Below are 12,786 nucleotides of genomic sequence, written 5' to 3' on the forward strand. Positions count from 1 at the left end.
TTGCATTGCTTCCATTTTGGCCTTCATTTTGGTAATAATTCTATCTTATACTTTGTTACTGCTATCACATCTTATCTTCTCTGAGCACTTGTAACTACATATTCTGTTCTATACAAATGAGGTCTTATCTCTTTGCTATGGTAATGTTTGCTCAGAATTTTCGACTGCTATTCTCTGATAAATATTTTTTGGCCAGTATTTCTCATGTGCATTTCATTCTTTTATTCTGGAAGATTTTTGTATAAATTCTGTACTTGTTCTTTTTTGATGAACTATTCATTACTATTTTTCTTGACTCAGCTATTCACAAGAAAGCTTTCATATAAGACTAGACAAGAGTCCAGATGTAAATATGTTTTTATGCCCTTTGCTTTCTCCTAGTCAACTGTGATTTTCAATGCAGCACTCACTGCTCAGGACAGAATATATGTCACGGATTCTCTTTTCTTGCCCAAGTTTGCAGACACAAACATAGCTTGTCTGTAAAATTCTTTGTTATTTGTCTAGCTTCTCGCACATTACTTGCAGTCCAAAGAAGTATTAACCATCAGTCTGTGATCCTACTCTCACTTATTTAAGTCTTCTCCAATGTCATTTAATAAAGTATCGAACTTTACTTTTTGTTAGATTTATTTGTGGGAAACATACTTTTGTTGCTATCATCATAAGGCATCTTTTTATAAAATGACATTTTCTTGCCTTTTGTAGCTAGTTCAGAGAAATATTGTTGACTTTTAATGTCGATATAAGTCTTTTATACAAAAAATAAACCCACATTAAGCTCTTGGTTTAGTCATTGAAAAAGACTGTTCAGGTTGAAGATACGGCTCTGTGGCAAAGTGCATAAACATGTGCAATGCCCTGGGTTCAATCCATTTACCCTTCCTACCCCGCTCCCCAAAAAAGAAAAATTTAGACTACCTTAATATAGTATATATCTATATAATAGATAACCATGTAATCTGTGAATAATCAGTATGTTCTTTCTTCCTTTTCAATTCTTAAACCTTTTGTTCATTTTTCTTATCTTACCATGCTGGCTAGGAACTTCAGCACAACTGAAATGACAATAAATTTTTGTATTTTTAAAAACTTTTAAAATAATAATAAATATTTTAAATGTTTTAAATTGAAAAGCTATGTTTAAGGTAAAAAGAAAAAATAATATCCAGAGCCCTGATAAACATATTAAGCACTAATCAAGTCTTTGAACAAATTTTAAGGAAGTCTTTTATAACAAACAAAAAAGGAAAGAAAACTAACCTTTTTATAGTAAACCAGGTCCCCGGTCAAGTAGCTGAGGTGGACAAATTCCATATGTAGTGTACCAAATTCAGCCAGAATACTGCTACCTGCAGATGCCCAGCCCCAGTTTCGCCCTACTCCACTGAATGAAAGGAAAAGATTGGGGGAAGGGGGACAACAACAATAACAACAAAAAAATCTAATGAATACATGAATTTTAAATAAATCCCGTAAAAAGTATTATATCTAACAACAGTTAATTTATATCTAAAACTTTGATAATTAAAAATTTTGTGTAGGTAATACATCCACGTTTTAAAATTATAAAAAAGTATACATTAAATATATTTTATCTAGTCTCAACTCCTTTCACACTGCCAGGCTCCACAATAACTTTCATTACATATCAATTCAAATTTTCATGCATATATAAGCAATCTAAATATATATTCATATTTTCCTCTTTTCCTAGAACAAATATAGCCAACTATACTAACTCCTCTGTATCTTGCATTTTATTCTACAATGCACCTTCATGGTCCTTCTGTTATCACAGCTTTCTCCTCCTTGGTTTCTTTTTAATCTGCACAGAATTCAATGATATTGTTGATTCTCCTTTGAAATAGCCCATCCCAGGGCCATATAACCATGTGTGCATTTCAACTTGTCTCAAACCGTAAGTGTACAACTTGCATTTACGACAAGAGGACCAAAGGTATAAAACGTCCTAAATGGTTAGAACATTATCATACCATAAAGAACTATCCTGCTCCAAATACTGATAGATAGTGCTTGAGTAACGTCTATCACATTATATAAATAGATGTAATTTATTTAATCAATACCCTATTGATGGTCCCTAGAAATATTTCCAATATTTTATTAAGTTTATCATATAAACTTAAAGAAAATAAATTTCAGTGTATTTCAGTTTTGTAGAAATAATCTCTAGGATATGTTCCTGCCCTTTTTTCCCAGCCTGCTCTATAATTTTTTATCTGAAACATTATCATATAAGAGAAAAATTATAGAGACTTTAGACGATGGGTTTTTTTTTTTTTTTTTTTTTTTTTTAGGGGTGGGGTGGTACCTGGGATTGAACTCAGGGGCACTCAACCATTGAGCCAGATCCCCAGTCCTATTTTGTATTTATTTAGAGATGAGGTCTCACTGAATTGCTTAGCGCCTTGCTTTTGCTGAGGCTGGCTTTGAACTCAAAATCTTCCTGCTAGGATTCCTTGCATGTGCCACCATACCCAGCTTAGATGACATTATCTTTTTAAAAGGTTAAATTTCTCCTGAAATGCAGTTTGAATACAGGCAGATTACCTTGGTTTCAAGCTTTATGGTAATCTATTTCACATTTACCTCTACCTTTTATATAGTTGCCCTGAGATCTCAAGTTATCTTTACCAAGGTTTCTTCACCTTAGCAGATGTAAACACTAATCTCTGGGCTCCTCAGTATGGTATGACTATTAAACTCTTTCTTTAGTCATTTTGTCTTCTGTAATTTTCTGTTGTGATTCATTGAGTCTTGACAGTCATACATACACAGAGTCACCAATGACATGAGGAAAATTTCTAAGAAATTTTTTGAGTTTTTCTTAAGCCCTTCCTGTCTGAGAAAATGTCATCATGTCTCAGTCATTTTAGCAGTTACAAAACCTGACTTACATAATGGAATATTACTCAGCATTAAAAGAGAATAAAATTATGACATTTGCAGGTAAATGGATAGAATTAGAGAATAATATGCTAAGTGAAGCCAGCCAATCCCCAAAAAATCAAAGGCCGAATGTTCTCTATGATAAGTGGATGCTGATCCATAATGGGGGGAACATGGGAAAAATGGAAGAACTCTGATGGGGCAAAGGGGAAGCAGGGGAGGGGTGGGGAAGGGAAATGGGGGTAGGAAAGATGATGGAATGAGACGGACATCATTATCCTAGGTACATGTATGACTGCATATAAGGTGCAACGCTACATCGTGTACAACCATAGAAATGTAAAGTTGTACTGTAAATTGTGTACAATGAATCCAAATGCATTCTGCTGCCATATATAATAATAATAATAATAATAATAATAATAATAATAGACTATCAGTTTGAGTTTGGCCTCTACTGCCCTATTCCATTGACTGGAACAATCCCTTAGGAAAAAACGCCAGTATAGAGATGAACTTAAGATCATAGTCACTTCAAGAACTGAGTTAGTTGTTCTCTGAAATCTTCAATCAATTTGGTCTTTTATACTTCTAGTTTTTATGTTTGCTTTTGGTAAGAAGGTAGTCTGATAAAAGCCCTTCCATGGTTAGAAATGGAAGTCTAGATTAATTATTCAAGCAGTAGAGTTCATGGATTCTTCTTACTAGAATTCTAAACCATTCTATGGGGTCTTTTCTTACTTTTAGAAGTAAAATTATCAATATTTTCTCATCTTACATCCATTTGTCTTCTGGATAAATGGATGTAAAATGAGAATTCAATATCCTTTATATTTTATTGATCAGTGCTAAAACATCAAAATCTATACCAGAACATATCAGTACCTTGCTTAAAGTTCCTTCATTGTTAAATATTATTTTTATAATATCTTTAAATTATGGAAGGCCAATATCACTAATGTAGTTTTAATGACTATAGGCTAAACCAAAGAAAGCATATAAATACAGTAACTACACAGGACAGTCATTTATCTCACAAATAATAAGTGCCTACTATACTGTGGGAGAGACACTGGTAAACCTATGTCAAGTTTATTCATGCTTCCACAATAAAAAAAGATCATTTAAATAGTTACAGTTGTTATTAAGAAAATAGAAATCTGAAAAATTTACTAAGAAAGCATGTTAGATGAAAGACAACATATTTCTGAAATGACTCAGTCTGAACTAAGACCTGAATGAGGAGGAGATACTCATGAATAGATCTGGAAGAAGAGAATTCCTAGGAGGGGAAACAGCAAGGTAATGGCAATGGGGCTGATGGAAATTAAGGGGGACTAGTGTGGCTAGAGCTCAGAAAGTAAGAAAGTCAATGATATAGGATGAGGTTAGAGAGTTAGTATAATCTAAACTCCATAAGAATTCTGTAGGCTGTGGTACAATTTCAGAATTTTCATTTTAAGTGTGATAAAAGGTCATGGATAACTGAGCATAATGCTTTAGGAAGAAAAACATACCATTTAGAAAGATTAGCTAGGTCTTGGTGTAGTGAATAAATTGCAGTGTTGTCAAATATAGCCCAGGAAGTTCAACAATTTACCCTTCTCTGTAGAAACTTTCTGGCAAAAGTCATGAAGTTAAGCTTCAGTCACAATACACTGAAATACCTTTCAAAATATTAAATTATATACAAGGTTTGTCATCTTTTATTTTATATAGTGTCTCATAAGAAGAGTCTAAAATATTAAATTTCATACACACACACAGCGCTGAGAAAATAACAACTCAGAAAAATAAGGAAATCTTCAAGAACAAGAAATAAAACTGTCAAGGACAGAAAAGTTCCAAATATAAAAAAGCTGCCAAAAACCAAGTAAATAATAATTTCTGCTTGTTATGATTTTTCAGATGATCAAAATAAGAAGTATAGATATCTAAATGTACATATGTTTTTATACATAATAAGTACATGAATACATTTACAATGAATAACAATAAAATAAGTAAAAAACATGATTTCTCTCTTGGCTGATTACCAACAACAGAATTTTAGAAATGTTTGATAAACTTTTAATAATTTTCAAGATAAATCTAAGTGTCCTACAATCATACTCATTATTTTGATAATAAATTTGAATTATATTTTGTCCAAAGTCCATTGAAAATATTTCTCTGGTATATTCAAAGAACAAAGCTTCTAGTGAAATGTGGTTATCAGAAAAGAAGTTTGCAAACAATTGATGCTAAAAGTTGTTCCAAAACAAAGTATGAACTAATAAATTAAAGCACTCAAACAATGTGTAAGTTTAAGTTGCAATATCTTGACCTACAAAATAACGATTTGATGGAGCTCTTATTTTCAATTAGACGTATTTAAATTCTAGACATCGATGAAATGAAGAAGCCCCATGATTTTGGATTAACTAAATTGGAAAAATTATTTAAAAAAAAAACAACTAAAAGCAGAAGTCTTATTTTCAATGTAAAAATATATAGTACTTGTAGAAGGCATTCTGAATGAAAGTAAAAGGATGCATTTTTAAAAATAAGTGGTTCAAAATAGTTACACATTTTAATATGCAAACTTTTAGAATTTAGAATACCTGGCAGTTAAGCAGAATTTGATATAAGCAACTGTTCAGGAAATACCTTCTCAAATAAAAGCACACAAAGGTCATAGATATTAATAATTTCAAAATTCTATAAACATACATGAAGGTGTACTTGTTTTTTTTTAAAGAAATTATTCCAATTTGAATATTTGGAAAATAGTTTTTAAATAGAACTGTTTCACAGTACATCTAGTAAAAATAAAACAAATTTATCATTAAATACTGTAAAAATAAATAATTTTAAATATTTTAGCACTTTCATTCTTAAATTGTATACTTATGACTAACATGTTGTATGTTCTCCCTTATAAGATATCATAACCTGATTTTTACATTTTTCTAGTATAAATTATTTTCCCTATGATATAACTTACAGGGCAGCATATTATCTTTTAGAGTACGAAAAAAAAGTACTGAGTTGTTTTTCCTTCCCACTGGAGGTTTAATCTATACTTAGGAAGTTTAACCTATATCTTTTGTTTTTAGGAAATATGCTATGAAAAATATGGTTTTGTATATGTCTTCCTTAGCCCACACCTCTATTATTTCCTTAGGGTAAAATGCTGTGTCAAAAGTAATATAAAGTTTTAGAGGCTTTTGACAGATAACGATAAACTTGTCTACAAGTAAAACTACAATGTAAGAATGAACTACTTCTCACCTGATCTACAACAGAAGGCAAAATTTTTAAAATTTAAAAAAAAAAATTCCCTGTTTGACAGAATGTAACAACTTTATTTTAAAATAATATGAAATCTGACTTTTGTTTTATTTTCATTTAAATTAGGGAGATAATATATTCAGAAGACATAAAATTCAAAGTATACCCCCCAAAATATAAAGACTTATGTCTAAGTCTTGTCTCTTTCCCAATAACATCCTTATCTGAAAGCCAGTCTATGATCATATTTTCATCTACCCTTTTGGAAAACTTTGTGACTATTTAAGCATAATTTGAACTGCTTCTTACAATAGTATTTAACATAATTTTAAATGTCTCTTGGTCGTTTCTAATTTTAACCCTATTTTTTAAGAAATATTTTTTAGTTGTAGACGGACACACTACCTTTATTTTATTTTATTTTATTATGTTCTGAGGATTTTTTTTTTTGGTTCTGATGATTGAACTGAGTGCTTTACACATGCAAGGCAAGTGCTTCACCACTGAGCTACAAACCCAGCCCTTAACTCTATATTTTTTCAAACATATTTTCTAAATATATTTTTAAACTTAAAGTTGTCTTTCAATTATTAGTTCACGTTATTTTGTTGTTGCTGTTGCTTTTGCTTTTTTATTATATCATCCCTATAGCCACACCTAGAATCTGGTTTAATTTTCCTTTTAAATAAACAATATTGGGGTATAATTTACATGCAAAAATCCACTATGAACATCCTCACACTTTACTTTTTTTTTAAGACTAGATCTTTTGCTCAATATGTCTTTGAGATCCATCTATATTGCTGTATTACCCAATAGTTTAATTCTTTTTATTGCTAACTGGTGTTCCATGATATGACTATAATAACTACTGAGCTATGCACCTTTTGATACACAAATTGGATTGTTCATGGTTCTGGGCTATTATGAATAAGGTTGTTACAAACAACCTTTGAATGGACGTTTATTTTAATTTCTCTTGGGCATATAAATACCTTAGAAGGATAATTTCTTAATCCTATGCTAATTCTATTTTAACTTTATACAAAACTGCTAAACTGTTTTCCAAAGTGACTATACAACTTCACATCACAACATAAGTATACTATCTAGCCTTTTGTTTTCAATTTTCCCGATCAATTCTTTACTTTTCTTATCCAATATTGACTATTTTTTTAGTATTTCAATTTCTCTACTGAGACTTTTATTGTGTGTATGGCTGCTTTAGGGATTACAGCACTGACTGTTAATTTATACAATATATAATCAACTATTACACTATTTCCATATAATGAAAAAATACTACAACACCATGACTTACAATAAACAGTTCAACTTACAATTTTTTTGATAGGTTTTTTTTTGTACCAGGAATTGAACTAAGGGGTGTTTAACTACTCACATCCCCAGCCCTTCTTATTTTTTATTCTGAGACAAGGTCTCACTAAGTTGCTTAGGGCCTCACTAAAGTTCCTGAGGCTGGCTTTGAACTTGTGATCCTCCTGGCACCAGGATTATAGGTATGTGCCACTACACCCTGCTGAACTTACATTTTTTTTTTTTTTACTTTATAATGTTACAAAAACAATATAGGATCAGTAAAAATCATACTCTGAATTTTGATCTTTTCCTGGGCTATCTGTATGTATGTCTATGACATACAGACAGTCACAAACAGACAAACTCTCTTGCCAGGTTTCTGTTCTCGAGACTAAAAGGCTCAGGGGTCACTCTAGTTAAACTGGGCTAACTGGGCTACACGAAATAACCATACAAGAGACACAAATACCTTTTTCTTTGGGGTTGCTGTGACGGATCCTCTGACCTTAAGGGTCCGCATAAAGAGAGAGAGAGCTAGAACACGCGCTGACCCCTTTTATTGAGGAGAAGCTATTCAAATGAGGCAAGGGGTCAAGTTTTAGGGGGCTGAGTCTATCTTCATGATGTCCACTGTCAGCAGGTTGACTGACACCTGGGTAGGCCACACCCAAGGGCACAGTAAGAGGAGAGGACACACACAAGGCACTTCCATGGAAGATTCTATCCTAAACAGGGCAAGGGGTTATATTACAAAGGAACAGGTGAGCACAGCTTCACCCATGGGGCTGTAGCAAGACAAACCCATTTCTGTGACTGAGCGCCTCAGCACCCAGCTGTGGAGTGTAACTCAGTCACTCGTAACTTGGCCTCCTACACTCTCTGGAGATGCTGGGAAGTGGCAGTGAACCAGATGCCAGTCAGCCATTCAATTACAAGAATAAAAAGTTGATACTCTTAACTCTTAAGACTGTGTATTCTGTTGTTAAGCCATAACATTTGATATGTTAGGTACATTAAATGCATTTTCGACCTATGATGGGTTTATTAGTATGTAACCCCATTATGAGTTGAAAAGCATCTGAACTTGCAATGCAATCTGCATACAATCCTTTGTGCTACTGTGGTCATACCTTTTCTTCTACTTATATATTATAGACCACACGATTATTTTAAATAATAGCAAGTTATTACTTTTGCTTTAATTACCTTTAGAAGAAAATTCTAAGACTAACCTAGAAAAAATAAACCTTTTATATTCATTTGACTATTTACCATTTCCACTGCTTCTCATTTCTTTTTACAGATCTGTCTTTCCATTTTTATGTCATTAAAAATTTCCTTTAACATTCCTATTAACAGAAATCTGCTGGCAACAAATTCCCTATGATTTCATTTGCCTAAAAATGGCTTAATTTCATCTTCATTTTGAAGAATGTTATTAAGGGTCATGTAATTTTAGATTGACTTTTCTCTCAATGTATTATAAAATGCATTCTAATAACAGGAACAGAGGTGTATACTTGTTAGTCCCAGATATTCAGGAGGCTGAGGAGGAAGAATCACTTGGATGCCAGGAATTTGAAAAAGAAAGAAAAGATGCATGCCCATTGTTTTGGGGATTATACTGCTTCTGATAAAAAGAAAGCAATACTTCCATTTTTGTTTTCCTGTGTATAATGTAATTTTTCCTCTGGCTGGTCTTCGATGTTTTTTCTTTTCATTAATTTTCATGAAAGATTGTTATCTTTCTGTTTATCCTGCTAAATTTCTTTATAGGTATCCTGCTAAGTTTCATCAAGTGTTAGAGTCTGCAGGTTTATATTGTTCACTCAAATTTGGAAAAAATGTAGACACTGCTTCTTCAAATAGTTTTTCTGCCATTGCTTCTACCTCCAGGTTTCCCCCCACAATGAATGCTCAATTCTGTGCTCAATTTTCTCTTGAAAGGCAGTTAAATAACTTCTAGGCTGTTCAGTTATTTCAAGAATTGTGTTTTGGGATATGCTGTCATAGACATACAGTTATGTTTATTCTGTGGCTAATTTAGTTCTTCACTAAGACATGACCCTTCAGGAACGTCCATTCAACGTTACTGGTGTTCAGAAAGATTTTTGTTACTTCCTATTTGGCTATTTTATTCTACTTGTTTCTGATTTTAATTTTATAAATTAAAACATGTTTTCCAGGAAAGCAATCATATGATCTAAAATTAATTATAGTTTTGCCTCCAATCCATTCTTTATTCATTTTTCCTATTTTGTTACACTTTTATGACCTTTTCAAAAAAATGTACTGTCTTGATTTTAGTGGAAAATCTCTAATATTTCATTAAATCTTTGGTTTAATAAAAGCTATACAACTTCCGGGCTTTGAATCACATTTAGAAAGCCTTTGAACTCCTACATTAAATACATAAAAGCATTGTCCATCTTTTCCTCTGGTTATTAAGTAAAAGAAAAACAATAAATATAATACAGGTTATTAAACACGTTTAAGAAATGTTCACAAACTATGTAAAATAAAGCTATACCTGAATTGATACAAAATTTAAATACTTAAAAAGGCATAACTTATTAAAAGAAAGAAATGTACTATAATAATGTTCCCTAAATTAATATCTAAATTTAATGCAAATCCAACTAAAATATAACAGAAAAAAAACTAGGCCAAATAATTCTAAACTTTATATAAAAAAAATAAATATGTAAGAACTAAGAAAATTCTGAAAAAACAGGGTACTGAAAGAACTTCTACTATCAGACACAAAAGTTATTACAATGTTATAATTAAATTCATAAAGTAGAGTTAAAATAAACACACTAATTTTGTTTATTTGGGTTTTTGTTTGTTTTGGGGGTACTGAAGATTGAACCCAGAATTTTTAACCACTGAGTCACACCCTGAGTCCTTTTTATATTTTATTTTAAGACAAAGTTTTGCTAAGTTGTTTAGGACCTCACTAAGTTTCTGAGGCTGGTCTTGCAATCCTCCTGCCTCAGCCTCCCAAGTCGCTATATTATAGAGGTGTGCAACCAGGTCCAGCTAACCAAAATGATGCGAAAGAAGACAGTCTGGAAAATGGATTCATATGTATATGGAAATTACCTTATATATTTTATTATATTTACATAAAATTATAATTTCACTGAGAGAGATTGCTTCATAAGTAATATCCATGCAGTAATCCAAACATCTTTAAGAAAAAAGATCAATTTCTATCTTCCTTTTTATACCATAATAAATTCTAGATCAAAGCTATGAAAAAAAAAAAAAGGAATCATTATTGAACTAGAAAAACTCAAATAAAAATCTTAAAAAATTCACTGGATGGGCTTAAGAGCAAGTTAGAATAATATAGAAAATAGTAAGTGAACATGAAGATAAACCAATGGAAATTATTCAATCTGAAGAACAAAGAAAACAGTATTGACAGCCACAAACAAGACCTTTGAAAAATGTGGAACAGTAATAAAAATTCTTTTATATAAAAATTTCAGAAGGAAATAAAGAGTGGGGAACAAAAAATAATAGAACCATGCTGGAGCACATCTTAATTAAACTTCTGAGAATCAAATAAAGAAATAAAGCATTAAGAGGGGAAAAAAACACTTTATATATAAAAGACAACAATTCAAATTCTCACTGATCAGAAACAATGAAAGCTAAGACAGACAGAAATAACATCTTTAAAGTGCAAGGAAACAAACAAAAATCAAACCAGAATTTTATATACATTGAACATATCCTTTTAAAATGAATGCAAAATACTTTTTCAAACAAAGAAAATTATAGGAATACATCCCAATGGACAAGCACTGTAGGAAATGCTAAAACAAAGTCTTCAAGATTAAGTGAAGTAATACCAGATGAAAACCCTGATCTTCAAAAAGGAATGAAGAACAGATAAATGGATATATTAAACATCTAGATATTAGAATATTTCCTCCCCTTTTAATTTCATTGAAATAAATAAATATTATCTTTAATTCAAAGCTAATATTTTAAAAATGTATTTTGAGATTTATAGTATACCATATAAGCAATGGGAGGAAAGATGTATATGGAGAGGCATAGTTTCAATGTGTCTCCAGTATTATTAAACAGCACAATATTACAACATTAATTCTAACTTAACAGATAAATTAATTATATATTAACTTTTTTAGGCTGCTAAAGGAATCACAGTGTGTGTGTGTGTGTGTGTGTGTGTGTGTGTATATCTGTGTGTATGTATATATCATGGTTGCTAAAGGAATCAGTATATATACACTTACATATATATGTATACATACATTTAATGGTTGCTAGAGTAGTAATCACTAACAAAATTAATAGGGGAAATTAATAAACTAAAACAGAATTCTAAAATAAATAAGGAAGTCAAGAAAAGACAGGAAGAAAAAACAGAACTTTACTGTATCAGTAATTGCATTAATGTTAATGTACTAGACATTTCAACCAAAGGGTAGATATTGTCATATAAGATACCAAAAGCAAAATCCAATTACATACTATCTCCAAAAGAAATACTATAATTGAAACACAGGTTAAAAAATCATAGATAATGTAAGGGTAGAACAGCTACATTAAATTTGATAAGTATTAAGAGAAAAATATTACCAGAGATGAAGGACACATCATTAATGATAAAATGAGCTAACCACCAGAATAGTATATCATAAATATGTATCTCAAAGTTCATAAATACAAAGTTTGCCAGAAACAGACAATTAAACAATCACACTTGGAATATTTTAACACACATCATCTCAGCTATTCATAGAACAATCACACAAAAATTAAACAAAATCAAGACACACACAGAGAACCTGAACAATACCATAAATCACCTGAACCTGATATATGTAAAACATTATACACATTGTAGGTAGAACACACCTTCTTTTCAAGTGTATTCACCCCCCCCCCAAAAGGCCATATACTGAGCCATAAATAAGTTGCAAAAAATGTTCAAGGTTCAAATTCGAGAGTTCTATGTGAGCACAATGAAACTGAATTAAAAACTAAATAAGATCTCTGTAAAAAAACAAAAGCAGGGCAATTAAACAATACAATTATAAACTACTGATTCATCAAGGAAAAACTCACCGAGAAATTTTAAAATATTTTAAACTGAATGATAATGAAAAGTGATACATTAAAATTCTTTCCTTAGAGGAAAACGTATAGCTTTATAGGAAAATAATAGCTTATAAGGAAGAAAACGTCTAAAGTTAATTACCTGTTTCCAATGTAAAAAGCTAAAAAGAATAAAGTAAT

The 12,786-nt window shown here is 31.2% G+C and overlaps 1 protein-coding gene across 1 annotated transcript in view; it reads right to left on the reverse strand.

The window, feature by feature from the left end:
- The window catches only part of Man1a2 (mannosidase alpha class 1A member 2), a 150,930-nt gene that overhangs the window by 68,429 nt on the left and 69,715 nt on the right, over positions 1-12,786 (reverse strand). Inside the window, exon 7 of the mRNA XM_046458186.2 lies at positions 1,264-1,387. Coding sequence (XP_046314142.1) covers positions 1,264-1,387 — 124 coding nt within the window. The remainder of the gene's footprint in view (positions 1-1,263; positions 1,388-12,786) is intronic.

This window comes from Marmota monax, unplaced genomic scaffold, assembly GCF_021218885.2.
Source record: "Marmota monax isolate L192 unplaced genomic scaffold, Marmota_monax_Labrador192_F-V1.1 WCK01_AAM20220418_F8-fsc00087, whole genome shotgun sequence".
NCBI classification, from domain to species: Eukaryota; Metazoa; Chordata; class Mammalia; order Rodentia; family Sciuridae; genus Marmota; species Marmota monax.